This window comes from Notamacropus eugenii, chromosome 5 (genome assembly GCF_028372415.1).
Source record: "Notamacropus eugenii isolate mMacEug1 chromosome 5, mMacEug1.pri_v2, whole genome shotgun sequence".
NCBI classification, from domain to species: Eukaryota; Metazoa; Chordata; class Mammalia; order Diprotodontia; family Macropodidae; genus Notamacropus; species Notamacropus eugenii.
In genome coordinates this window covers 118,051,876-118,079,044 of record NC_092876.1, presented here as the reverse complement: position 1 = coordinate 118,079,044, position 27,169 = coordinate 118,051,876, and the positions used below count along the sequence as shown (strand labels likewise).

The 27,169-nt window shown below is 38.4% G+C and overlaps 1 protein-coding gene across 14 annotated transcripts in view; it reads right to left on the bottom strand.

Moving 5' to 3' along the window:
• Window positions 1-27,169, bottom strand: part of DLG2 (discs large MAGUK scaffold protein 2) — a 1,590,913-nt gene that overhangs the window by 424,505 nt on the left and 1,139,239 nt on the right. For all 14 annotated transcript variants that reach the window (XM_072610680.1, XM_072610682.1, XM_072610692.1 and 11 more), the window contains one exon: window positions 21,840-21,942. In XM_072610680.1, coding sequence (XP_072466781.1) covers window positions 21,840-21,942 — 103 coding nt within the window. The remainder of the gene's footprint in view (window positions 1-21,839; window positions 21,943-27,169) is intronic.

Here is a 27,169-nt window from a genome sequence, read left to right as displayed (position 1 = left end):
GACCACCAAATAATTTAATTTTTATTTAAATAAATATTTAAATAAAGTAAAAATAAATAAACATTTAAATAATTAAATCTTTTGCTAGAGATTGCCCAAAATAGTTATCCCTTCCAGATCATTACTTTCTCCATCACAGTTTTGATATATTGGAGGTCAGCATAAGAAAATAAATGGGAATATGGAGGGAGTTTTGAAGAAGTCACAGATAATATGCAAAGGCCAGCAGATGACATAAGAAAAAGTTTAAAAACTCAGAAAAGCATAAAATACATGTATCATATTGTATAGCATCAATATATCTTATTTTTAATACCATAATGATTCAGACTTCTTCACAGGTTAGAAGAGATGGCCAAAAAATTTTACTTGGATTTTCTATGCAAGGGCACCACACCTTTAAATCCCCACAATGTAGAAGGGATAACGGTATGTTTTTCTGATATAATTTTTATAACAAAACATTAATTCTGAAAATATGCACTTTTCTTAGCACAGTAACAGTGAAATAAACCATAAAATGCAGGGGAGAGGAGAGGCAATGCTGGACAGGATGAGATGGGAAGAGTCAGGGTCAGTGATGTCAGAAAAACCCTGAGGTAACAAATGGAGAGGAGCTTGAAATCTGCCATCTCTAATCTCCCTTTCTGTTCTGTGGTTGAACTCTTCCCAGACTCTGGTCCAGTTTGGGTGGCTCATGCAGTGGGGATGGTGGGACTCTCCCTTGGTGGTGGTGATGAGGGTGAATGGGTGGTGACCACCATCATATTTACCCACAAACTTAGCTGCTTTCCCATTTTTTCCAATTCCCTCATCATGCTCTTGAGAGGTTACTTTAGCATTTGGTGGAGTAGATTCAAGGACACTTTTATGAAAACTTTCTTCCTTTTTGTGGATATAAACTTTCTCACATCACACCTCTAATTTTTTTTCCTCTTGCATATAGCCATGAATGTGCCAGTTGCCAACAGGAAAGGGAAAATGAGATTACTAATAAAATCATGCAACTGCTTGAAGTTGTAGAAATGTGGGAATGTTGAGAAAGTAGAATGACTGCTAGGGAAACTCCTTCTACCAATACAGATCAATGACTGCTTTGCAAATTCATTTATATAGAAAATGCATTTATACATTATATAGATAATACATTTATTAAATACATTTATTAAATGCTTACTACTTACTACTTACTATCAACCCTTGAGGCTACCAATATAAGTAAACAAGATAGTCCCTGCCCTTAAGGAGCTTATATTCTAATATATTATATTATATTATAATGCAGGACAACACAAAAAGGGGGCACTGATAGGGATGTGTGTGGCATAGACATGTCTGGGGAGTACAATAAAGGCCTGGACCCCAGCCATAGAAAGCAGAAGCTCAACTCTAGACTCAGAGTGTGAGGAAAAGTGTGGTATCCAAGTTTCCAGTGGGATTAGAGAAAGTGTGAAGGTGGGGCCACAGTGAGCAGAGTACTACAAGTGAAAGTTTTTCATGGAAATAACTTACGGTAGGACCCCCAGGTTTTTATTTTTTTATTAAAGACTACTTAAAAGGCACAAAATGGTTATGATGTCAATGAGCCTTCCTGGAAAACACTGCCTGATTAATTTTCTGCAACAAAGTCCCCACTCCTGCCCCCAAGACCTATAATTTCATTTTTTTAAAGGAGTTTCTAGTGAAGAAACTAAAGCAGAATTGCTCCTCTCCAACCTAGAGTTTAAAGCATTGCCTGAAGGTTAGTGATTTGTTCAAAGTCTCTGAGCCAATGGTGTCAGAGGATAAATCTGAATTTAGCTCTTCCAGACTGGATAGAGAAGCCAGCTCAATGTCCACTATGGAAAACTGCTTCAGGAAACAATTAACCTGCTGAGTTTGCTGCAGAGGCCAGGCCAGGCTTTTGCATGCCTTAGGGCCTAGGTAATGTTTAAAAATTAAGATGAGCTTTTTTTGTTTTGTTTTTGTTGTTGTTGTTAAGAAGGATGGCTCTCAGGGAAGCAGAAGGAAGGGATTCAGATAGAAATTCAGAAGATGTAAAAACCAAAGATATGAATAAAAGTATTTTAAAAGAAAGAAAATGAACTTGAGCTGGGTAGATTGGGAGAGAGTTGGTGACTGACATCTCTACATTTAAAAATCCCTCACTTTGTGTATTACAGGCCACCACAGACTTTGAACTTTTATTCCAATGCTTGCCACAAAACAAATACCTCTGAACCAGAGTACTATTATTTGACATTAAAATTGAGTACATTTCTTCTGGCTAATGGGTCAACTCCAGTCATCCTGATTGATATCTGGCCACTGGACCTCCAGATGGCTCCAGAGGAGAAAGTGAGGCTGATGACCTTGCACAGCCTTCATTCACTTAAATCCAATTCACTTACAAGTCATGGCATCACCTTTCTGATGTCATGGTCCTCAAATAACAACTCCTGGACAAAGCAAAGTTCTGTTTGCAAACAAGTATTATTTTCTCTCGAAGTTATAGGTGTCCTACAAAGATTTTAGAACACCAGAACAGGCAGAAGCCTCAGAGGTCATCTAGTCCAATTCGCTCATTTTACAGATGAAAAAAAGGAGGCCCAGATAAGTGATTTGTTTCAAGCAGAGGTTCTTAACCTTTTATGTGCCATGGTCTTCTTTGACAGTCTATGGATCTCTTCTCAGAATAATATTTTTAAACGCGTAAAATACATAAAATTACAAAGAAAACCACCTACACTGAAATAGTTATCAAAATATTTGAAAAAGTAAGTTCAGAGACCCCAGACCTCTTATCTGAAGTCTCACAAACAGAGGATGTTCAGGATTTGAACTCCAAGGCTTTTGCCTCAAGGATCAGGCTCTTTCTACAATACCACTCAGTCTCGCACATCACCGCAAATCCGCGGAAAACCTAAAAAAAAAAACCCAAACAAACAAAAAATACCAACTGGTCCAATTTTTCATCTAATCATTCTTGGTTTGTCTTTTACAAAAATGCCCATATTAGCATTTTAAAGTTGCTATTTACAATGGACTCTTTAGTCATTCAAGACTTTTGCAAAACTTCCACTTGCAATTTGATTTCCTGAAACAGGTTTTCCTGCCCTACTTCCTGAATGCCTCAATTTCCAACCTGTGAAGTTGATTGTTTAGCAATTACAATTTTATTTATTGTATGGTTGTGGGGTCTTTACCTCGGTCTGTAAACAAGGAGGAAATTTTAAAGAAATTCAAAAAGAATGAATTATTACTGCTGAATGCTACACATAACAAATGGGAATTGTTGTTGCCTGATCCATAGAGAGGAGGCCAAACTGTTAGAGACAGAGACAGCAAGAGACAGACTACCTTACAGGATCTCAATTCTCTGCAGTATATGTTACATACAGATCACAAATGAGTCTAAACTCTTAATAAAGGCAAAATCCATTTATTTAAACAACCTAGAGTTAGAATACAACAGCTTTTTCTGTAATGTAGAACAATAACAATATTTTTCAAAAATCTCTCTTCCCCCTACAACAAACCATTCATCCTTAAGGACAGGCTCAAAAAATAATGTTTTAGGGAAAATACGTGGGGAGGACAATACAAACCAGGCATTGTGTACTAGGTGAAAAGAACACAAAATTTCAAAATTGAATTTCAAAAGTGAAATAATCACTGCCTTCAAGGAACATATATTTTATTGAGGTGGGAGCCATCAACAATATGTACATAGAAAATTAAATACTCTCTCCCCTGTCTATGTGTATGCATATATAGGTGTGTATATATATATATGTGTGCATGTATATGTATATGTGTAAATATATGTGTGTATACATATATATATTTCTGGGGGAAGGACACAAGCGACTGAGGGGAATCAAAATAGCCTTGCTGTAGTAAGTACTTAATAAATGTTTCTTGAATGACTGACCTACTGATTTGATCCCAGCTGTAAAGGAAGCAAGGGATTTTACAAGATGGAAGCAAGGAAGATGAGTGCATTCCAGGAAAGGGAGAATATTCTCTTAAAAAACTCAGCGATTGGAGAAGGGATGTCATCCATAAGTAATAGCCTATGCAAATGGCTCAAACTTTCCCACCACCATGCCTTTGCCCAAAGTGTTCTGTATACCTAGGACAAACTCACTTTCCTGTCAATACTCTCTGCTGTATCAGCTCTACCCAACTCCATTAACAAGTCCTCTAGATCCTTCCCAGTCAGTGACAACTTTCTCCACCTCAGAGAACACTTTATATACTTTTGTAACTTGTTGATCAGTGCTTGTATTTCATTCTTCTGTTAGACAATAAGCTTCTTGAAGGTAGGGAATGATCATGTCTCATTTATGTGTATCTCTCCTATGTGTCTAATTTAAGTACTTAATATTCATGTAGTTAAATAGATATTATACACACAAATAGATCGACAGATATGGAATAGCTATATGGCATCACAGAATACTGAGCTTGGAAGATACCTTAAAGATGCTCTAGTTCAATATTGGGAGGCCTGTAGCAACAATACTACCCTCAAGAGATAATATATAGATTCAATTCCATATATTTAGAGAGATATATAGTAGGTAGATATATATAACGATATAGATGTTGTTATGCACATATAAGTAGTTAATTGGCAAATAATAGTAGTTCAAATTTATATAGCCAGTATTTTAAGATTTGCAAAGCATGTGGTCATCTTTACCTCATGTGATGCTCATGGCACCCTCATTATTCCGCAGATGATGAAACAGACTGAAAGATTAAGGGACCCCACCACCACCACATCTCTCTGCCCTTCCTGCCCTTAGATAGCTTTTGAGCTGGAAATAATACCCAGGGCTGCAGAGCTCCTTTTACTATACTTATCTAGATGGAAGAGAAAGGTTGAAGAAAAAGCATACTTAAAAAAAAGAGTTTGGAGACCCTAGGGGAATGTAAAGGAGATGTTTGATCCTTTTTGCTAGGTGGCATGGTGGATGGAGCCCTGAGCTTTAAATCAAGAAGACTCATCTTCCTGAGTCCAAATCTGACATCAGAAACTAATTGTGTGACTCTGGGCAGGTCACTTAACCCTCTTTGCCTCAGTTTCCTCATGTGTAAAATGAACTAGAGAAGGAAATGACAAACCATTCCAGTATCTCTGCCAAGAAAACACCAAATGTAGAAATGAAGACTCAGACATGACTGAAACAACTGACTAAAACAACAACAACCAGCCATCTAGTGTTCCAGGATCCTAATTAATTTACTTCCTTTCTTTCCAGAACCCGCCAGTACTAGGTGCTGAATAAATGCTTAAGGTATTTAGCCAGACTGAGGAAGTGGAGCCTGACACTGTCTCCCCCCCAGGTGGTTAAGAGGGATTATTAGAATAAACACCTGTAAATAAAAGGAAAGAGGAAGTGTTTCCTTTTCACTGATAAGGGGATTGGAAAAGCAAACAGACTGGTATATCCCGGTTTAAGAGATTAGAGAATAAACATAGATAAAATGACTTTCGTGCTCCCCGAGCCTTAGAGTTGGGAGGACTTACAAGTTTGTTTGCAGGTATCGGGAGCCAATGCCAGGAATTATTCAGGGGCTATAAAAGAGCTTTCCCAAAAGTTAGCTTTCCAAGGTAATTACCTGGACACTGGTCCTTTGTTCCCGAGATCCACAACTCTTATAACATAGCCCTTCTTTGTGAAATTTGGATGGTAGGAATTTCAAAATCCACACTGGCAGAAAGAGTTTCTTCACCAGTTTCTCTATGTAATAGGTGTGTTAGGTTGAGGAGGCTTTTTGTTACTGCCTCCTGTGGGGATCAACTGCAAAATTAGCGTCAGGGGAACGTGGGATACTCTCACTTGTTTGTGTATCTGTGGTATTGTAGGTTTCAGCTGTAAACTTGCTCTCAGTCAATCAACAAACCATTGATTAAGTGCTTACTATGTGCCACCACTGTTCTAAGAACTGAGAATATAAAGAAAGGCAAAGGACAGAGCCTTGCTGCTCTTCTAATGGGGGAGAGAAGAGGGGGAGTGGGAAGCAGCAGATAAATAAATAATTATTTCAGGAAGCTGCCTGTGAAAATACTCAAGGTACTCAATGCAGGTTCTGAGGGCAGATGTTTACCTAAGAACATTTTCAATCAATCAATATTTATAATCTACTCTGTGCCAGGCACTGTGATGAACACTGGGGATAAAGAAAGCGTTAAAAAGACAATCCCTGCCCTCAGAAAGCTCACAATCTAAAGGGGGAGACAATGTGCAAACAAATACACACACATATATATGCTAGTACAGGATAAATAGGAAATAATTAATAGAGGGAAGACACTGGAATTAAGAGGAGTTGGGTAAGACTTCCTGTAAAAGATGAGATCTTAGTTGGGACTCAAAGGAAGCTGAGGAAATTGGTAGATAGTTGAGGATGGACAGCACTCCAGGCTTGTGGGGACAGGCAGAGAAATTGCCTGCAGTTGAGAGGCTTCCCCTCCCCCCCCCCCCCCCATATCCTCAGCTACTGTTGTAGACAACAGTGAGATGACCCAGTGGCTAAAGTCCTGAGCTTAGAACAGGAAAGAACAGAGGCCTTAGACGCTAACTTAGCTGTACGTCCTTAGCCAAGTCACTTAACTTGTCTCAGGCTTGGTTTCTTCATCTGCAAAATGGGTAGAGGAAAATAATAGCACATAGCTTACAAGGTGTTTGGAAGGATCAAAGGAGATACATGTTAAAAGGGATCGCAAACCTTAAATGGCTATGTGTGTTAGCTATTATTCTGGTGAAAGGAGGACACAGTGCCCGATAGTGAAACTAGGTGGAATTTTTAGTTTTTTTCTGGGCCGGGGGTCTCCTCAGCCATGTTGCCTCTATAGAGATCAGATCTTTCATGAGGCAGCATTCTGCTGCCAGAGGTTCAGAACAGCCACATCCTTCAGAACACTTTTTCTCTTTTAATTTCTTATCATGTAGGAATATGAACAAAGCCAGTCATGGGTAGGGGGAATCATGATAAGGACTGTGTGGAGGTGAAGGAATGTGACTTTCAGGGCCAAATTTAAGCAGGCCCCAGAACTATCCCAAATCACACTGGAGTTCCCTCAACCTGGATCTATGTGAAACTAGGGTAATGTGAACATTGAGGGAATCTTTGAAAGGGCTTTAAGTTATATATGGGCCATATAGTTTGAGAAATGTGTAAAAGAACTTTTTCTTTTTTCTTGAAACTACCAGCACCTTTCTCTCTCTCTCTTCCAACCTCCCTGTCTCACTTGCTAGCAGCTCTGGGGCCACCAGAACTTCAGGGACCCAGTGTGTATGAGTCAATAAATATTGACTAAGTGCAAGGCCCTGTGCTAAGTTCTGGGGATATAAAAAGAGACAAAAGGCAGTCCCAGTTCTCAAAGAGTTCACAGTCTAGTGGGAGACACAACATGCAAATGTTTATGTACAAATGAGCTAGAATAAACTTGAAATAATCAATGGAGGAAAGCCACTAGAAACCCAAGGATGACAATGAATGTGACTTCTCACTGACAGCCGAAAGTCACCGATAGCCAGTGGTTAAAACTATTTTCACTTTCATAGACCCTAGATAAGCTCCCCACTATCTACTCTCTCACGCTTTGGTATTTTCCTGCCAGCGTCCTAAAAAAAAGACTTCACGAACAGTGTGTTTGCCCCAATTTCCTGAGAGGGTCTTGCCCCTGAGGCAAGGCAAATTTCAAAGATTCTTTTAGGCTCTCAATAGTGAAAAAACATTTAGCAGAAAGAAGACCACCGAAGCATTAATTTTTGCTGTTAATTAATGCTATTAAAATCTAAACACCTAGGGATAGGAAAGGTGCTTTCTTCAAGCTGCTGAGTCCTTTAGACAACAGGTTGAATTGTTAGGAGTCACAAAGAAAATCAACCTCCCCCTGCCCAGGAGAACCTTCCAGTTTCTCTCCTCCAATTATTTTGATCTTTTATATCCTTTGATCCTTATATATCCATATATATATATATGCGCCTCATCACTGCATTTGGCACTCAGTATGTGTTATCTGGGACAGCTAGGCATCACAGTATATGGAACATCTGTCTTGAAAATTGATATCTTGTGCATTGATTTAATAATTTGTCTTTCTTAGTTAACTACTTGTCATATTAAAAACAAATTTATGTTTTAGTTTCTTTAGATTGATGACTCAAAATAATGTCCTTTATGACTGAATATTTAGTAAATATTTGGCTTAATAAATTCCCCTAGCTATACATCCTAATGAAATGTGTTGTGCATGTAAATGATGCCAATTAGATTGTAAATTAATCGTTGTTATTGTTCAGTTGTATCTGACTCTTCATGACTTATCTGGTGTTTTCTTGGCAAAGATAGTAGAGTGGTTTGCCATTTCCTTTGCCAGCTCATTTTATAAATGAAGAAATTGAGGCAAACAGGGTTAGGTGACTTGCCCAGGGTCACACAGCTAATAAGTGCCTGAGGCTGAATTTGAAATCAGGAAAATAAGTCTTCCTGTCTTCAGGCCTGGCACTCTACCCACTGTGCCACTTAGCTGCCCCAAATTAATCATGGAATCACCAAATTTTACATGTAGATGGGACTATCAAGGTTATTTAAGCAGCCCCCTTCTCTTTTCAGATGAGGAAAATGAGGTACAGAGACGAGAAAGCTTTCCTGGGTCACACAGTCAGTTACCAGCAGACTTAGGACTCTATTTCAGTTTTTCTTACTCCCTAATACTTAACACAATTCTGAACATGGAGTTAGATGCAGTTTTGGGAAGCACACAGTAGGTACTGGATCGTTATTTGTTGTGGACAACAGTAATGATTTTATTCCAGACAAAGGGGTAAAAAAAGGTATCAAGGATGGACTGTATATATCGTGACTGTTTTTCAAAAAGAACTTTTCCTGTAATAACTAAACAAATTGTGGTATATAAATGTAATGTAAAATTATTCTGTAAAGAAATATGAAAGGGATGATTCAGAGAAACCTTGGAGGATAACGTATGAACTGATGCATTCAAGTAAGCAAAACCAGGAGCACAATTTACTCAGCAATAACGCTGTAAAGAAAAGACTTAAGACTTAAGACTTAAAAGACTTAAGAACTCTGGTCAATGCAAGGACCAATCATGGTTTCAGAAGACTGATCACAAAGTATGCTACTCCCCTCCCAATACAGAGGCTGAATGGAGCCAGGAGTCAGAGTTTTGGACATAGTAAAAGTGTGGATGTATTTTGCTTGCCTGTGTATATTTTTTTTATAAGAATTGTTCTTTGAAAAAAAATTTTTGAGGGGTATTTGGGGAAAAGAAGGGCCCAACAGAAATTATTTGTAAATAACAGATGTAACTATTCCCTAAGGACAGCTCTGAGAAAAATGTTCCTACATTTCAAATTTTTTGTTCATGCATGCAAATCTGTCTTCACAGATTGAAGTATAATTTACAATACTCAGTAGATTTATATGTAAAGTATTTTGCACACCTTAAAATGCTATGTAGTTATCAGTCATAACTGTTATCAATGGAGAGCACATAAAATGTAGGGTAGTTCCTGGTCACTGAAGGACAATTATCTTAATATACACCCCTAACAATATATTCACAGAGAGAATGGCCCCATATTGGGGAGAAGGGAGTAGATTATGTACTTACCTTAAAGGTTTTAAACTGCATCCACCTCTCTGACCACAAGGAGTCATAAAGCTTTGTCACAAGATTATCAATTGATGGCAACCTTCAGTCATTCGATAGCAATTTGCTGCATGTGTATCCTCACAGTGGTGTTTACCATGTGGTTAGTTATCTTTTTATGTGTCTTTATGTCTCTTATCTTCCTACAAAACTGTAAACTCCATTAAGGAAGTGATTTCAACTCTGTGTCTTTATGACTACTCTACAAACACTGGGTATTCAACATGTATGTTGATTGACTGATAAAATGAGAGTTTTTTTTTTATAGGAATTTATAATGCAGATATTTTAAAATTAGTGTATTACACCACTCCCCTAACAAATAGAAAATGGTGGCTTAGAGTGAGTGTAAATAGCCATTATCACTGTTTTGGCTAGAAACCCTGAGCATCTTCCCTTCCCAGACTGATTTTTTTTTTTTGGACTAGGTAAAAGAAGCCTTTTTTGGTCTCATTTCTTAATCATTGAATGGACACTGTCTCAGACAAACTGATATCTGAGAATTTAAGAAGGCCAAGGTCTCCCACTGCACCCAGGGCCATCTCCAATTGTCCTGATCTGTCTCTTACCACTGGATCCAGATGACCCCAGAGGAGAGAGAGAGGCTGGTGACTTTGCACAGCCCTGCCTCACTTAAGTCCAATTCACTTGCAAGTCAGAACATTACCTTCCTGATGTCATGGCCCTCTTTGAGAGCAAAGGACAAACTACCACAACATCAATCACCTTCCTAGATATAGATTTACTTTCCTGTTATGTAGAAACAATTCACCTCCACAGAAATTCTGAGGTTTAAAGGCTCACGCTGAAACTGTGACAATCCATTGCTAATGATTGGCTCTCCCTGATTGTACTGAATGGCCTGTATGGTTTCTTCCATGTTTCCTATGATCTTGGCAGTGAGGTCAAAGACTCCTAGGGAAGAATGGTGTATAGATTTAGACAGAGTCCTCGAACTAGGTGCCTTTACTTAATTTTTTTTTCCCTTTTGCTACAAGGCAGGACTCCATTTTGAGGCAGGAGGGCTGGAGGAGGAAGAGAAAGTGATAATAGTTCCAGAAATAATTGGGATATAAAAACAAAAGACATCAATAAAATCTACAGAAAAAGAGGGATTTGGATTAATTATCATCATATATATATATGTATATATATATATATAAATGTATGTGCATATGACATCATCCTGGATTGTTATAAGGTAGCTGCTTCATAAACTGCAAGGCAGTTTTATATAAATTATATCTGTAAATTATGCACATATATACATACACACACACACACATATATGTGATGATTAATCCAAATCTCTCATTTTGTTTTTGTAGGTTTTGTTGATGCATTTTGTAAGGCAACTATAAGGTACTGTACATACTTATGTAATATATATATTATATAAGTACATACAGTGTTTTATAGTTTTCATATATATGTATACACACGCACACGCGCACATGCACACACACACACACACACACACACTTACACACCCTTACGATTTCCTCATAACAATCTAGGTGATTTGGCGGTACAGGTATAATTATTACATTTTTACAGACAATCCCTAAGGTCTCTCCAGCTATAAAATCCTACACTCTAGAGTTAGTTTAATTTGGGGGAAGCCCAAAGCATTAATCATCTTTGTTAGCATCCTCAGGGCCACATTCTTCGTAATTTCATACTATGTGACACGTGTTTTGTGACTCAGTCACAGAATCTTCACTGGTAGAGTTTCCTTAGCAGAAGTTCTATGCATCAAAGAAATTTAAAATGTGGACAAAAACAAACCAAAAAAAGGAGACTACAATGACAGAATCTTAAAAAATCTTGGAAGAGACCTTGGAGATCTAGTTTTCCTCTACCTGAAACATGAATCTCCTCTACAATATCTCAAACCAGGATTCATCTAAGCTCTGCTTAGATTCCTCCAGTGATAGGGAACTCAGTACTTACCTAAACAGGACCCCTCAATTTTTGGTCTTTTAAATTGATCAAAAGTCCTTCCTTTAAAGCTGAGGCATGGCTCCTCCCAGCTCCCAGCCTTTGGCCCTAATTCACTTGTTTTCTGAGTAGAACAAAACCTCTGGGACATGACACTCCTTCCTATTTGAAGAACCACCATCATTCCTGCTGTAACTTTTGGGGAAGAGATAAACATTTTTAATGGCATCATGAACAAGATGCCTCCAACAAACTCCTCCTCTGATGTCTTATCCATCAAGACCTAGTGAGAGGCCTTGTCTTCCCAAAGGCAATGGCCCTAGAGGTCAAAAGCTGGCGGGTCCAATCAAGTTGGAAAAACAACAAAAAAAGATTTGAATAGGTGCACAAGGATGGGACTAGCTACATTCAGAGAGGCTCATCACTTAATTGGTCTCAGGGTAGGCATTTTTAGCCAGAGCAACTCTGAAGGACCTTTTACTAGGTAAGCCACAGCAGATCACATATGTAGAAAAAACACCCACATCATTGAAATCATATGTTCCTGAGTATTCATCTGTGATCTCATCAGTGAGCATTCCTTCACTCAGTGATGATTGCAACCCTTCCATGAGTCCCAAGTCTGTGTGACTCTTATCTATGTTTTCCCATACATTCACCTCAAGGGGTTCACACTATATGCTGGGGGCTTTTCTTGTATTCTCTTGACAATTTGGGGATACCAAATGAGAATATAGGTTGATCAAGTATACCTCACTCCCCCTGTCACAAGGCTGTCTTTTTTTGTTCATATTTCTGATACATCCTATATACTCCTTCTGTGCAAATTCTTTGTAACTTTGTTGTAGCAATGCTCTTGGCCATCATGTATCTCTGTGGCACTTTGTGTTTTAGAGACCGCATTACTCCATTTTGCAGTCTCTCAGCTTTATCAGCAAAATATTGATATTAACAAATTGGGTCCTTGGAATAAGCTTGGGGTGATTAAAATAATTTTTCCAAAAGCAAACCAGACCATTCTCTATCTCCCATTCAATTATGGGACCAGTTTTCTGTCTCTGCATTGCTGAAATCTAAAGTTTTTGACAGATCACCAAATTCTATAAAGATAGGGTTGGAAAAAAACCTTGACAGGGTAGTCTAGCCTGTCTTATTCAGCAGTCTCTCACCTATTCCATTAATTAAGTGTAACCGTCTGTAGTCTTTCCAACACACAGCACTGCAGCATGTTTTCATGCATTTCCTTATGAATCAAACTAAAGGGAGAAATCCCCAAGTTTGCATCCATAGGACAACCTTGATAATTAATTCCTTTTGACTTCATGGTGATAGGGGAGAGAAAGTCTGCTTCTCTTAACAAGGGAGTTCTATGTTAGGTGCCTTCTTCTATCGACATCTTCTTGTTTTATCACTTCACACGCCAGCTAACTCTTCTCAGGCTTAATACACAGATCTTATATTAATGAGGAGCTCACAGTCATCCAAAGAGAAAACTGGCTTACACAGAACTTACAGAATCATAGGATTTGGAGTTGGATGGGATTTTGGAGTTCTTTCAGAGTCAGGTCTTTTTTTTTTTTTTTTTTAGATGCAATAAGTGATACAGTTCTATGAGGTAGGTGGTGTAAGTATTATTGTCTTGATTTTAGCATTGAGGGAACTGAGTGGTAAAGTGAACTGATCAAGTAGTAAAGAACATAGGTAGGCTTCAGACTCAATCCCTTTGCCTCCAGATTCATTAACCTTTTCCTGGCAGCATGGTATTACATGGTGGGCCCTGGTTTGAATCCTGCTTTCTATCTTTGCTCGTGGTATGAAATTTGTCAAGTCACCTAGCCTCTCTGAGTCACAGTTTCCTAATACATGGAATGGAGATAAGGTTGCTTATATTTCATTTCTCATAAAGGCTGCTGTAGGGAATATACTTTGTAAACCTCAAGGAAATGTCAGTCACTGTTTCTCCTATACCATTGTTATCCAAGTGGAAATGTCTGTGTGCCTTTCCTTGTCCATCAATTTAATCTAGTTGTAATTGGTAGAAGGTTCCTATGATTTGAGGCTGCTGAAGCAGGATACAAGTTTCTTTTGTGTCTCTTTTACAAAAGGAAATAGCTGCAGAATGACTGCAGTGCAGCATCTTGATGCTACCCAACTGATGCTCCAGGGCTTTTGTGCCATAAACAGAAACTCACCATCCAAAAAATGCTTCATCTTCAACTCCATCAGTTCTAGGATCTATGTATCTGTCTGTCTGTTCGCTTGCTTGCCTGTCTGCCTTACATTCAAAACTAGACTTTGTTTTCACTTCCCCACTTGTCGGCAAGATTCTACGTGGGGTCTGAATTAGCCTCATAATTAGGTCTTCTCGCATAGGTTACAGACCTTTAGACTCACGGTGTTTCATGTTCTAGCTCAGGCTCCTGACTAAGAGTCTTTAAATATTCAGTTCTTTGACTGAATCATAGTCATAGAGGGTCTCAAAAGGAATCATTAGAAGTTTATTAATAGGCTTAGTTCCCTACAATTCAATATTATTCAACAAATAGTCCTTTAGGCCTTCTAACCCACTCACTACATATGCTAGGGGCTGGTAGGATAAAGATGAAAAGTGACACAGTACCTGTCCTTAAGGATTTTACGTTCAGAGAAACTTGCCCAGAACAAGGACACAATAACTCAGAATTATATGTCTCTAAAAAATTGTTTTTGGTGAGGCCCTTTGGCAGTCTAGTGAAACCTATAGAACCTTTCTCACACATACTCAAAAAGTATTTAAAAATTTTTTTAAAATGCTAAATTTCAGTTAGAGGTTTGTGAAAACACCAATTGTTTTTTCTCACCTAAGTTTACTGGCACTTTGAAATCCATCAATGAACTAAAGGACCAGAACCCCTACTTTAGAGTTTAAAGTGTGTTTTTCTCATAGCAACTCGTGAGGAAGCTATTGCAAGTATTATTATCCCAAACTGACAAATGAAGAAACTGAGGATCAGAAAATTTAAGTGATTTGCCCAGGGTCACTCACATTTCTCCTTGTTTGGTGTAATATTAAAAGCACTGAATTTGGAGTCAAAGAAGCTACTATTTCCTACCTCCAGCCCTGAGCTTGTTTCTTTATCTCTCAACATCAGTTTTCTTTTCTGTAAGGTGAAGAGGTTATATCAGAGGCCAGTTTGGCCATTTTACCCTTCCTAATGCTATTGTTTTAAAAGTTTACATTTGCTTCTATACTACCAGCTAATACTAGATACTTTTAAGTGTCCATTCAATTTCTCACCAATAACCAAATAGGAGCAATTCCCATTCATAGCTCACATGAGATGGAGCTGAGGCTGACAGCACTGGCTTGGCCATCTTTATTGTAGTCTGGAAAGAAATTGACAGAGGCATATGCATAAATCCCAATCATTGATTGACTTTCTAATATGCTAATGCTTTAAGTGTATCTTTAAAACTACTTATATGATTGGTGATTCCTGATTCTTAAATGATTTTCTTTCCCTAAAGGAAAGAAAGAAGAAAATAAAAAGGAAGGAAGAGAGAGAAAAAGGAAGAAAAAAGAAGGAAGAGAAAAGAAAGAAAAAAGGAAAAGAAAGATAGATGGAAGAAAAGAGGAAAGGAAGAAAAGAGAGAATATAAGAAGGAAAGAAAGGAAGAAAGAAAAGAAGTAAGGATAGGAGGAAAGGAGGAAAAGTGGAGAAAAGGAATGAAGGAAAGAAGGAAAGGAAAGGCAGAAGGAAGAAAGAAAAGGAAAAGAAAGAGAAAAAAGCAAGGAAGAAAACAATATAAGAAAAAACAGAAAGAAATCTGTGGAGGGAAAGAAGCAATGTGCTATGAGTGGGCAGAGGAGCTGACCTTTTAGCTTCCATTATGCTTTTCCAGTGCAGAGCAGCTGTCCTCTCTCTGAGACCCAAGAGAAGGAAAGAGTGAAACTGACACAAGCTGCCTCTGTCACCTCTGCCTGCTTCACCTTGGGCAAATCAGGTCACTTCTCTGAACCTCACTCTCATCATCTATAAAAATGAAGGTGTTAGATTAGATGATCTCTCGGTACCTTCTAGCTCTAAATCTACGATACATAATATGTGTATATTAAATACACACGTGATATGCCACTATGTATCATTCATCAAAGAAATACAAAGAAAGAACTACAAGAGGAAAAAAGTTGTTACTGTCAGAGTGGATCACCCTCCTCAAATTCCTCTGTCTCTTTTGCCCCTATTGCATTTTATCTCCTAGCATTTTGATTTATGTATGTCATATCTTCTCCCTTCCTTTTAGTCCTCAAGCTTTTCAAGGGCAAGGACAGTGATTTTTCACCTCAGTTATTATTATCACAATTATTTTATCCACATTTTTATGTAATTAACTAATAATATAAGGAGTAAGAAGTAATACTATACTTCTTAACTCCATATTTTTAATTACATGTATTTAATGTTTAATGCACATACAATTTGGGACAATGGCTCGGGAACTTGATTTGTGAACCAGTACTTTTGAGGATTCCTCACTCTACAGAAATTTTTACTTTTGGGTTTTGACAGTGATCTTTCCTGAATAATATTAGAAAGGTAGCTTTTTGATAGCAGGAATTTCACGTATAATTTTATTTTATTTAAAATTTTTTTCATTATGATAAAGTAGCTATATTTTTTAAATACAAAAGGCTTAATGGTCTATGTCTACATATTTTGTAAAAATATTACTTATTAAAATTTTTCTAGCCATATTTTATTAGTTTTCAGGGAAACATGATCTCATGTCAAAATTATAAAAATTTTACATTCTAGTGAAAAACAAAAAAAGCTGCATTTTTCAAGTGATTTAAAAATATGACACATTTTGCAAGCATTACAATTTGCCTCAAGTTGTAATTTGAGGTTGAAGTTTGAATCTTTATTATAATATGAGTTATAACAATTTGATATGTTAGATGTGTTTTTTATATGTTCTTTACATTTTCATTTATATATATATATATATATATTAAGAATAAATGTTTTCTTTTCCAATTTCATGTTTCATTTTTATACTAGGCAAGGCACTTTTCCCCTTCCACAATAATATAAATACCATTTGAAGATTTTTAGCTAGTTGGATCCTCCTCTCTCTTTTCCATCTTTGATGGGGGGTGTGGCAAATACATTTTTTCACCAGCTCTGAACCTGGTCTCGATGGCCCTGAATATGACCTATTTCTCTAAGTCTCTCCCTGTCGCAGAGGATCTTCCATGAGGGACCATCTCAGAGACATAAAAATTGCAACCTAATAAAAAGCAACTCAATAACTAAAATGGTTCCTCAAGTCAAGGAAGGTCTCTTCACTTGCCCCTTACAAGACATATTCATTTCTCCTTACATCTTTGTCCATACTATGGAAAGGAATGCCTCAGTTTCCTTACAGCTTCATGTTGCCATTAAAAACAGAGGGGATTTAGAATCAAAAGAAACTATCTCTGAATTCCACTTCTTCAGCTTACTACCTGGAGAATAGTGAGCAATTCCTAGAACCTCTGTGATCCTTGGTTTTCTCATCTTTAAAATGAAGGGGCTGGACAAGATGACTTCTAATGACCTTGATAGTTCTAAATTACTGAGCCTCTTCCCTGGCCAAATTGAGCATATCCTTCAAGTCTGTTCATGTGCTTCTAGAAATCTTTCTCACAGCCTGTATAATCTGCTATCCACACTCTAATCACACTCCTTAATGTTAGGCAAAGCATGATGCCATGAAAAAAACCTAGAGTCGGAGAAAGGGAGGGAAGGGACAGGGCCATATTAATATATGCCACCTGGCATGTACTTGGCATTGTGCAAAGCACTTTACAAATCTTATTTTGTTTGATTTGGGTTCAGGTCCTCAGTTCTAATGCTCATTAGTCACATGAATTTGGGTATGTCATTTCATGTATCTGAGCCTCAGTTATCTCATTTATACAATGGAAATTGTATAAATGTAAAAAATGGAGGATGCACTTTGGGTGCAGCTTTTTGACTGAGTCCAGGTTTTACAGAACAAATCTTTTTATTAAGGGAATTTGTTTTGTGAAGTTTGGATTCAGTCAAAGTACTGCACTTGAGAATCTAGAGGGCCACATATGGCCTTGAGGCTGCAGCTTCCCCATTCCTGGCTAGCACAGTGCTAGGCACAGAATAGGTACTTAAATACAGGATACATAGAAGCAGAAATATAGATAGAAGGTAAGCTCCTTGAAGGCAGGGACTATTTCCTGTTTGTCTTATATCCCCAATGCCTAGCACATAGAAGGCACTAAATAAGTGTGTGTTGACTGATTTATTGCCACCAATCAGTGGTACAGGAGATGACCAAGGGTATAATATACAGATGACGCCTTTGGGGTACAAGTGTTTAGTGGGAACAGCAGTTGGTCTCTTTCTTTTTTCCATCTCTATCTCTGTTTCTCTTTGTCTCTCTCTATCTCTGTCTTGGCCTTTTTGTCTCTGTCCTTTCTATGTCCCTGCCTGTCCCTTTCTCCCTGTCTTGCTGTGTCTCTGTTTCTGTCTCTCTCTACATGGCCCCTCCAAGGAACTGAACACCCTTCCTACTGCTCACTAGTTTCTCTTGAATTTCAGGGAAATCAGGAAATCAACCTGTTAACTTGTAAATCAACAAGATCAGGTGATAATGATCTCTTTTGAACATGACTGAAGTAAAATGTGTCCTCTGGAAATAGGAAGTTGAATCTGAAGGAAATGAATCTACTCTTCAAAATAGGTTAAGCACGTCTTTGGAGACAAATGAAGGTTGTTCTGTTACCTATCAGGACAGTCCCTTCTACTAACCGTAGTATAAAATGGCACTTCATGTTAAGTATCTAAGTTTAATCCTCCTTCTTGTCCCCTGTAGAAAATCAGTACTTAGTAGGTAGAATGTTGGATTTGAAATCAGGCTGACCTGGGTTTCAGTTCCATCTCTGATATTCACTAGCTGTGCGACCAAGGGCAAGTCACCTAACATCTGTCCTTTAGGTCATCTTTCTCTTCACTCTTCCAAAAACCACCCCAGCATGAGCCCTTATCATCCTTGATCAAGACTACAATAAGATCTTTCTAACTGGTCTCTCTGTCTCAAGTACATCTTCACTCCAATGCCTTCTCCATTCAGGATTGATCCTGTTGCCCTTCTACTAAATGAACACATTTTCTCCCTATGCCTTTTAATTGGCAGAATTTCATGCTTGGAATGATCTGGGAATGATCTCCTTTCTCCTCACCATCTCCTGGCTTCCTTTCTTTTCTTCAAGACTCAGTTCAAATCCCACCTTCTGCAAAGGGCCTTTTCCAGTCTCACCCCCTCACCATTTCTCCTCAAGTCTTGACTTTAACTTGCACTTAGACTGTACAACAATATAATTCGTAGGTACACAGTTGTTTGTATATTTTCTTCCCTCAATAGAAGGTGAGTTCTGTGATGGCAGAGACTTAGTTGTTTTTTTTTTTTAAATCATTTTTTAAAAAAATCATTCTTGTATGCTATGTGCTTGGCCTAGTAGTGCCTGGTATATCAGAGTAAACTCTTAATTACATGTTGACTTGATTTAGCTAGTGGTATGACCTTGGGCCATGCACTTAACCTGTCTAGAACTCATTGTTCTTAGTGAAATGAAGCAACTAAACTGGACAGCTTCTAAGGACTTTTCAGATCTGTTGTAGATTCAAAGAGAGAAGAGAAGAAAACTTCATCCTTGCCTGGTCTTTAGGAAACCACAAATATTGCATATCCAGTAATACCAGTTATATGGAGAACTCTATGTATTTTAAGTTCTATATAACCTTATGAGATGACTTAAATTGATGTTTTTGTGAATATTAAAACAGCAAAAAAAAAAAAAGTCAGGTTTTATGGAAGCCCTGAGCCACATTTCTACACAAATTTCAAACAATGCTAAATCAGAGCTTGGTTAAAATCATTATCCAATCAAAAAAGTCAGACCACACAAGCACATCGAATTTATATTCTGTCTTTTTTTGGGGGGTGGGGGAAGTGTAAAGGAAGAGAGAAGCATACCTTTTTTTGTTTATTTCTCATTTATGTTTCTTTTTCTTTTAGAAGCTCTTTTAAAATCATTTTAGATGAACTTATATGACATGTTCTGAAAATAGGCTTCCTGATAAAGTATAGCACTACTTCCCAAATTAAGCAGATTGCTTAAAGGAATACAAGCTGGGCAGCAGCAGATCAGAGGACGGATGAAGATGTAAACTGATAGAACTAGGGCATACTGGTCCTTTGTTGTAACCCATAAAGTCTGAAAGGATTTCTGTTCAAGGTTATTTGCACAGCTGTCCCAAGCTCCTATGACTTCCATTTGGGAAAGGGAGGTCCTTAGACATGAGGCTACAGCTTTCACTATCTTATCAACTTATAGAATTCTATGAAGTAAAATCTTGGGCCATGAGAGAAGAGTCAGGAGGCACTTACCCCATGTCTTGGGTGTTAAAAGCAGGCAGTTGAAGGCTGAACAAAACTAACTATGCAGAAAATGTCAGAATTGCCTAGAAAAGCCATGGCTTCTGAATGCTTTTTGAGGCCTAATTCATGCATCAGATTGCACTGACACAGGCCTTTTTGCCTGCCACTGTGATAAGGATACTTTATAGCTGCTCAGCCTCATCAGATGCCAGGCATGTGGACTGAGAAGAAATGCAAGATCTCACGGAGCAGACTAGGGAAGAATGAAGTCTCCTGATCTTTTCAGATAAGCATCTGAGTAATGGTGCTTACCCCTTACTTTTCAGTCAGTTGTGGGGCTACTTCACTGTTCTGTAAGACAAGGATTTTTTCTAATACGACAAAGCATATATTCCATTTTTTGTTTGTTTAACTTTAACTCCGTTGATCATAGAATTTATATTTATACTGCAAAGGTAGGGGTACATGAAGTCCTGAGACAACGAATGGTCAACACACAACATCACACAGTAACTTAACAAGACTGGTTGAACAGAAGACTCTCTCTAGTTACATGGAAACCTTTCTATGCTGACATCTTGTGTTCTCTTGTAAGCACTCTGCCATATTCACCCAGTAAAGAAAATCATATTCCCTACCTCACCTGGGTCTAGAGGCAGGAAGACCTGAGCTCCACTCCAGCTTCTGATACTTACTAACTGTGTGACCCTGATTTTGTTGTTTTTCAGTTATATCCAACTCTTCATGATCCCATTTGGGGTTTTCTTGGCAAAGATACTATTGTGGTTTGCCATTTCCTTCTCTAGTTCATTTTACAGATGAGGACACTAAGGTAAACAGGGGTAAGTGACTTGCCCAGGGTCACACAGGTAATAAGTATCTGAGGCCAGACTTGAACTCACAAAGATGAGTCTTCCTGACACATGGAAAGTCACTTCACCCTGGTTGCCTCAATTTCCTCATCTGTAAAATGAGCTGGAGAAGGAAATGGCACAATACTCTAGTATCTTTGCCAAGAAACCTCCCAACATAGTGTCATGAAGAGTTGGACAGGACCGAAATGACTGAACAACTTCCTTGACAGCAGGCATCACCTTTTCATACTCTTTATATGGCACCTCATATGCAATTGAATTAATCAAGGATCAGCCCCTTTCTTAGAACTACTGAGTAATTTACTGAATGATGCTTCTCTTTCCATTTGATTAATGGTATGTCATTCTGGTCGTAGAAACAGGTTTTAAAAAGCCTAAACCCACAGTTTGAGTAACTCCAAATTCCTTCAGCAGGCACAGCAATAAAAATGAGAATAATTAACCAAAACAAGGGATGGGAGAAAGAAGGAAAAAAGTTTTATGTCCATAAGTCAAGTTAGCCATAAAGAGTTAAAGGAAGACAAAAAAGAGAGAAGATAGTTTACAGAACACAGTCTATTGTCACAGCATGGGTGACTCTTAATTCTTAATTACTTGTTTTTGTAGGTTCCATTACCAAGAAAATACTTATCGTAGATATGAATGCAAAATAAATGAAATTAATGCCAGGTGCCATTTAATTAAATTCCTATTTTCAATCAGACATTTCCAAATGCCTGGAAGCACAGAGGCAGCACACACAGGCAACTGTCAGTTCTTGAGGCTTCAATGATAATGCTTTCCATTACTGATGCCTCTTCAATTATGGTTAGGAAAACATCACTGGTGATAATTCAGCATACTGTATCTGAGCATGCACATGCCCACGCATACACATTAAAAACTCAGAAGCTGGGTTCCAGACTGACCTTCAGGTTGATATTGTGCTATGATCGTCACTGTTTGCCCTGCCCCCTTTAGGGCTGCTGCAGCCTGTTCATGGGAGGCACCGCGAAGGTCAATGCCATTCACCTGCAAGAGAAGATGATGAAGATGTTTCACTAGGCATGACAACAGAAAAAAAGGGAACAACCTGGGACCCTAGGATGAAAAGAGGTTGGGTAAATGAAGATCCATAGCATACCTTGGAACCTCCCCCTTTTCTTTCTCACAGATTCAAAGGATATTCTAGTTGAAATTGATCTCAGCAATCATCTTGTCCAATCCATAATGGAAAAAGAATCCCTTCTCTTGGGAAGATCAATATGGCACAGAAAATAAACAACAATAAAAAGTATGCAAATCAAAAATAAAGTAATAGGAGAAGACACTAACAACCAGGAGCGAGGCATGAGGAGAGGCTGGCATTTGATCTGATACATGGAAGAAGTTAGTGATGCCAAGAGTCAGAAATGAGGGAGAACATTCTACCCATGGGTTGGTACCAAGCTCAAGTCAAAAGCATAGAGTTGGGACAAGGCATGTTGTGAACAGGGAAAAAGCAAGAACATTCATCTTGATGGAATGCCAAGTGTATGAGAGTGAGTAATGTGCTTGGAAAGATATGAAACCACATTGTGCAGGGTTTTAAATACCAAGTGGAGTTTATATTTTATCCTAGTAGAAATGGGGAACGGTTGAAGATTCTTGAACAGAGGAGATGAATTGGTAAACTTCAGCTTCCATTCCTTTCCATTTTATTCCATTCGCTAATCTTTTAAGTAAGCATTATTCTAGGTGCTAGGGAGATTAAAGGTGAATGATAATAATTATTCATAGCTATTAAAAAATTTTCCTCATGAGGTAAATAGAGGAGATATTTTTTTAGCTGAGGAAAACTAGGCTCAGAGAAGTTAAATAACTAAGCTGCTAGGTGGCAAAGTCCTTGGAGCTTTGGCCTTGGCATCTGGAATAGCTGAGTTCAAATACTACTTTAGATATTTAGTAGCTTGCTGTCTGATCTTGGACCCTAATTTGTAAAATGTGGGGATTGGACACAATGACCTCTAAGTTCCTTCCAGCTCTAAATCTATGCTTCTATAACTTCAGAGCAGGACTGGGCTAGATTGATGAGCCTAGGACTGGGACTTTGCTCCAGGATACCAAATTTAGTGGGAGCTGACACCATCTGCAGGGCAGCTAGGTGGCACAGTGGATGGAGCATCGAGCCTGGAGTTGGGAAGACTCATTTCCCTAAGTTCAAAATCGGTCTCAGATACTTAATAGCTGTGTGACTCTGGGCAAGTCACTTAACTTTGCCTCAGTTTCTTTGCCAAGAAAACCTCAAGCAGGGTCATGAAGAGTAAGACAACTGAAAAGACTGAATAACAACACCATCTTCAGTCCTTTAGCAGTGTAGAAAAAACAGTTTATTACCTAATTAATAAAAATAATTAAAACCAGAAGGTACCAAATGAACGGCTTCCATGAGCTCTTTCCTCTCCCAGACCTGCTCCCCATGGCTTCTGCAGCAGCCTGAGGGGCTTTGTCTCTCCTCCATCATGGGGAAGTGTCCTGGCCCTCCTTTCCCTTGCATACTGTTCTGAATTATGGTATGAAGACTTGTCCTTGGGGGTTACACAACTACCATGGATTAGAGCTAGGATTTAATGCTAAGCCTCTGGACTCTAGGGCCAGAATTCTACATCACCTCTGAATAAAACTTGGCCTCAGGGAACTTTTAGTCTAACAGGGGACTGCAACCTATAAATCACTGTAATAAAAAAAGAGCAAAGGCACAAGGAACATAGATACAAGCAGAATGCTACTCGAGTGCCCTTCTGATGATGGAAAGATTATTGGCAACCTAGTGATTCCTCCCCAGTGGGAGCAGATGGGTGGGAGGGCCATAGCTTGGATGGGGGACCAGAACATGATATGGTTCTAACCCAAATCTGTCTAGAATTTGACTAGATTCACACATCTGGCCTTCGTTCAGAGAGACATTAAAACCCATGTCTGGTAGTGTTTTTGTCTGGCTTCACTGGAAACTATTTCTTGTTTCCCCATCTCTGCTAGGATTTTAGCGTGTGCTGGAACTTGGCTTATGTAAGTTGTCTAGGGTGCTAGAATAGACACCTGTCATCCAAATAAGAAGAAAACAAAGTGAAAATTATATATTCTGCTAACAAAAAGAAAACCTAGGGTAATGAGGAATGACGAATATGTATTCATAACTGATGCATCTTAGGGCTTGTCATTTTGTGGTGTCTATTTTTTTAAAAGTTGGAAGTGGGCTACATCTTCCCCCAAACCCAATACAAAAATCAGCTATACAGCCTGGTTCCCCTGGCCCTGACTGCAAAATCCTGTGTTTGATTCCTGAATGAATTTGACTGCCTTGTTTCTGATGCATGCTTCTAGAATGAATTTTGACAATTTGGAATCAAGAACGCCTGGAGCTGATACTGCTCGCTCTCTCTCCCTCTCTCTCCTATTCCCCTCCCTTCTCTCTCCTTCCCTCCAACACTCCCTTATCTCCCTTCCAGTATTGGTTTCTATGTTGAAAGGAGGGCTGAAAACGTAAAAAAACTAAAACAAAATACTGCCAGTTAAAGGTCATTCTTAAATATAATTGGAGATAGGAAACAAAAGCAAAATCTTCCTTAACCTTCTGGAAGTGTATTTTATTCCCATTTACCTCAGTTCTCTAGTCTAGGGAGGGTTGTATTAGTACAGTGGGTAAGATTTTTTTCCCCCTTCCCCTGCCTACAGATTTCTCCCAGGGCACACTCCCAGAATGGGAAATTTGGGATGATTATATTGCAAGCCAAAATACATCATCTTTCTGATTTGTGATCTTTTTAGAAGTCTTGGAGAATCTGACCATAAAATTCTACATCAAAGAGCTGGAAGGATCTTGAAATCCCTTCCAGAGACTATAAATGAACATCTCACCCCTCCAGGCCAGATGGCTGCTTATTCTTTTCTTGTATATTTACAGAGATGTTATTTTATCCCCATCTCCATTCCCCCCTAATTTTTATGTTCAACTGATTTTCCACCTGCTTTTAAGTGAACTTGTTTCCATTTCTTTGGTCTTCTGTGGCAGAATGAGCAAGTCCTCCAGAGACCAAAGGATTATAAACTGAGAGCTGGAAATGATCTTTGAGGTAACCTAAAGAGTTTCATCTCTATCACCATATAACTGAGGAAACTGAGGCCCAGAAAGTTTAAGAAACTTACCCAAAGTTACTCAAGGTAGTAAGTAGCAGAGCCTGACACTGAACCCAGGGCTTCTGACTCCCAGACTAGCATCCTTCCCACTACACCACATCAACCTCTTTTTAAAACTCATCACCTATCTGATGGGAGTCATTAACAATCTCTTAGCTTAGTCTACCTTAACTAAACAGATATTTCCTTAACTTTATCTTCCAGAAACAGCCTCTTATTTTTCTTCCTTTTAAAGATTCTGGCAAATTTCCTCATTTTTCTTTAAAGCACAGTGATGAATGAAAAGTAGCAGACTGGGAAACAACTTGTATGCAGAAACCCTGTACAAGTCTCAGCTCTGCACCGGGTCCACAGCAGAGTCTTGCATCCAGCCCCATCATGACTCCCCAGGCAACTTCTCTTCTCCTCAAACAGCCTTTTCGTTCTGGCAACACTTCTGCCCCATTGCCTTCTCCCTTAATTGATGAGTTCCTCTCCAAACCTCTATTTGAGGAAGTATCCACCCTAGCCACTCTGACTTCGCACCTGGATCTACTTCCTCACCTTGCCCCTCTCCTGATACCTTACCCTTCACTCTTTTTTGGCTTCATTTAATGCATCCTCATTAGAACGGAAGTTCTTTGGGGGCAGGATTGTTCTTCTTACTTGTATTTTGTATTTCTATTGTTTAGGACAATGCCTGGCACATAGTAAGAGATTAAAAACTGTTATCTCAGTTTCTGTCTCTCTCAATCACTAATATCTATTAAGCGCATGCTATGTGTCAGATACTTAGCTGGGTGCTAGGGATACAAGTACCGAAAGAAATGATTATTAATATTGGAGAGATACAGGACTTTTTTTCTTCTCTGAAACTTATTCTCTACTGAGTCAAGCCAGCATCTAAAAGACATTGGTGATAATGAGATTGAATTAACTTTCCTTATTTTTCATTAGTTTATTTATTTGTAGTTTTCAACATTCATTTCCATTAATTTTAAGTTTTCTCCCCCTCCCTCTCCAAGACAGCATTCATTCTGATATAGGCTCTACACGTACATTCCTATTAAACACATTTTCACAAGAATCATAACGAATGGGAGAAACCACGAGAAAGAAAACAAAACAAAACAAAAAGAAAATAGTCTACTTCATTCTGCATTCCGATTCCATAGTTCTTTCTTTGGATGTGAGTGACATTGTCCATTATGAGTCCTTTGGAATTGTTTTAGGTCCTTGCATAGCTGAGAAGGGCTAAGTCTATCAAAGTCAGTCATGGCAGACTATGTGAATTAAATGAACTTTCTCCTCAATCTTGTTCAGACTCCACCCAGGTGAGTGTTGTTCCCATTGTGTTCTACTAAGGTTTGGATTGGAATAAATTCCCAATACATAAATGCTCAAGGTGTGTGTGTGTGTGGGGGGGGGGGGTGTGATTTGGAAGTAAATGACATGATCAAAGTCACTCACCCAGCCTTTAATTAGAATAGGTCTGCCTCTCATTATAATATTAATTCTCTCTCTTTTCTTGTTAATCAATCAATTTAGATTGCCACACTCAGGAGCATTTTATCTTCCAAGGGCATATAAGAACTGAGTGGGTTCTATGGAGGGTCTTTGGCATTCCATAGTGTCACCGATCCCTTTTATTAATTATATGCTGGCATGATTAATAATATGATTAATTACTCAGAAATTATGTCTCTTGAACTTTTTATACTTCATAGTACAATGATTGAAATAATCACCACTTGAAAAGAGTTTAAATTCTAGTAGAGAAGATAATATGTACATCTATAAGTATACAGAGAATAAACAGTAGTTAAATAATTTGAGAGGGAGATAGTGTATGATTTTTAGCAAATCATTAAAGATTTCCTCCTAACTCCCCAAGCATATTGTTAATATATTCAACTTAGGGTCAATCATTATTTCCAGGCCATTTTTTTCCCTCTGCTATACTGATTAGTGTTATTTGTGGTTTGGCTATATGGTCCACCTAGTACTTACTCCTGCTAAATTTCTTTCTAGTTGTATCTAATTTATCAAAGTCCTAGGTTTGTCTTTCCAGCATAAAAGAAATTCATTCCCATCTCAGAAACAT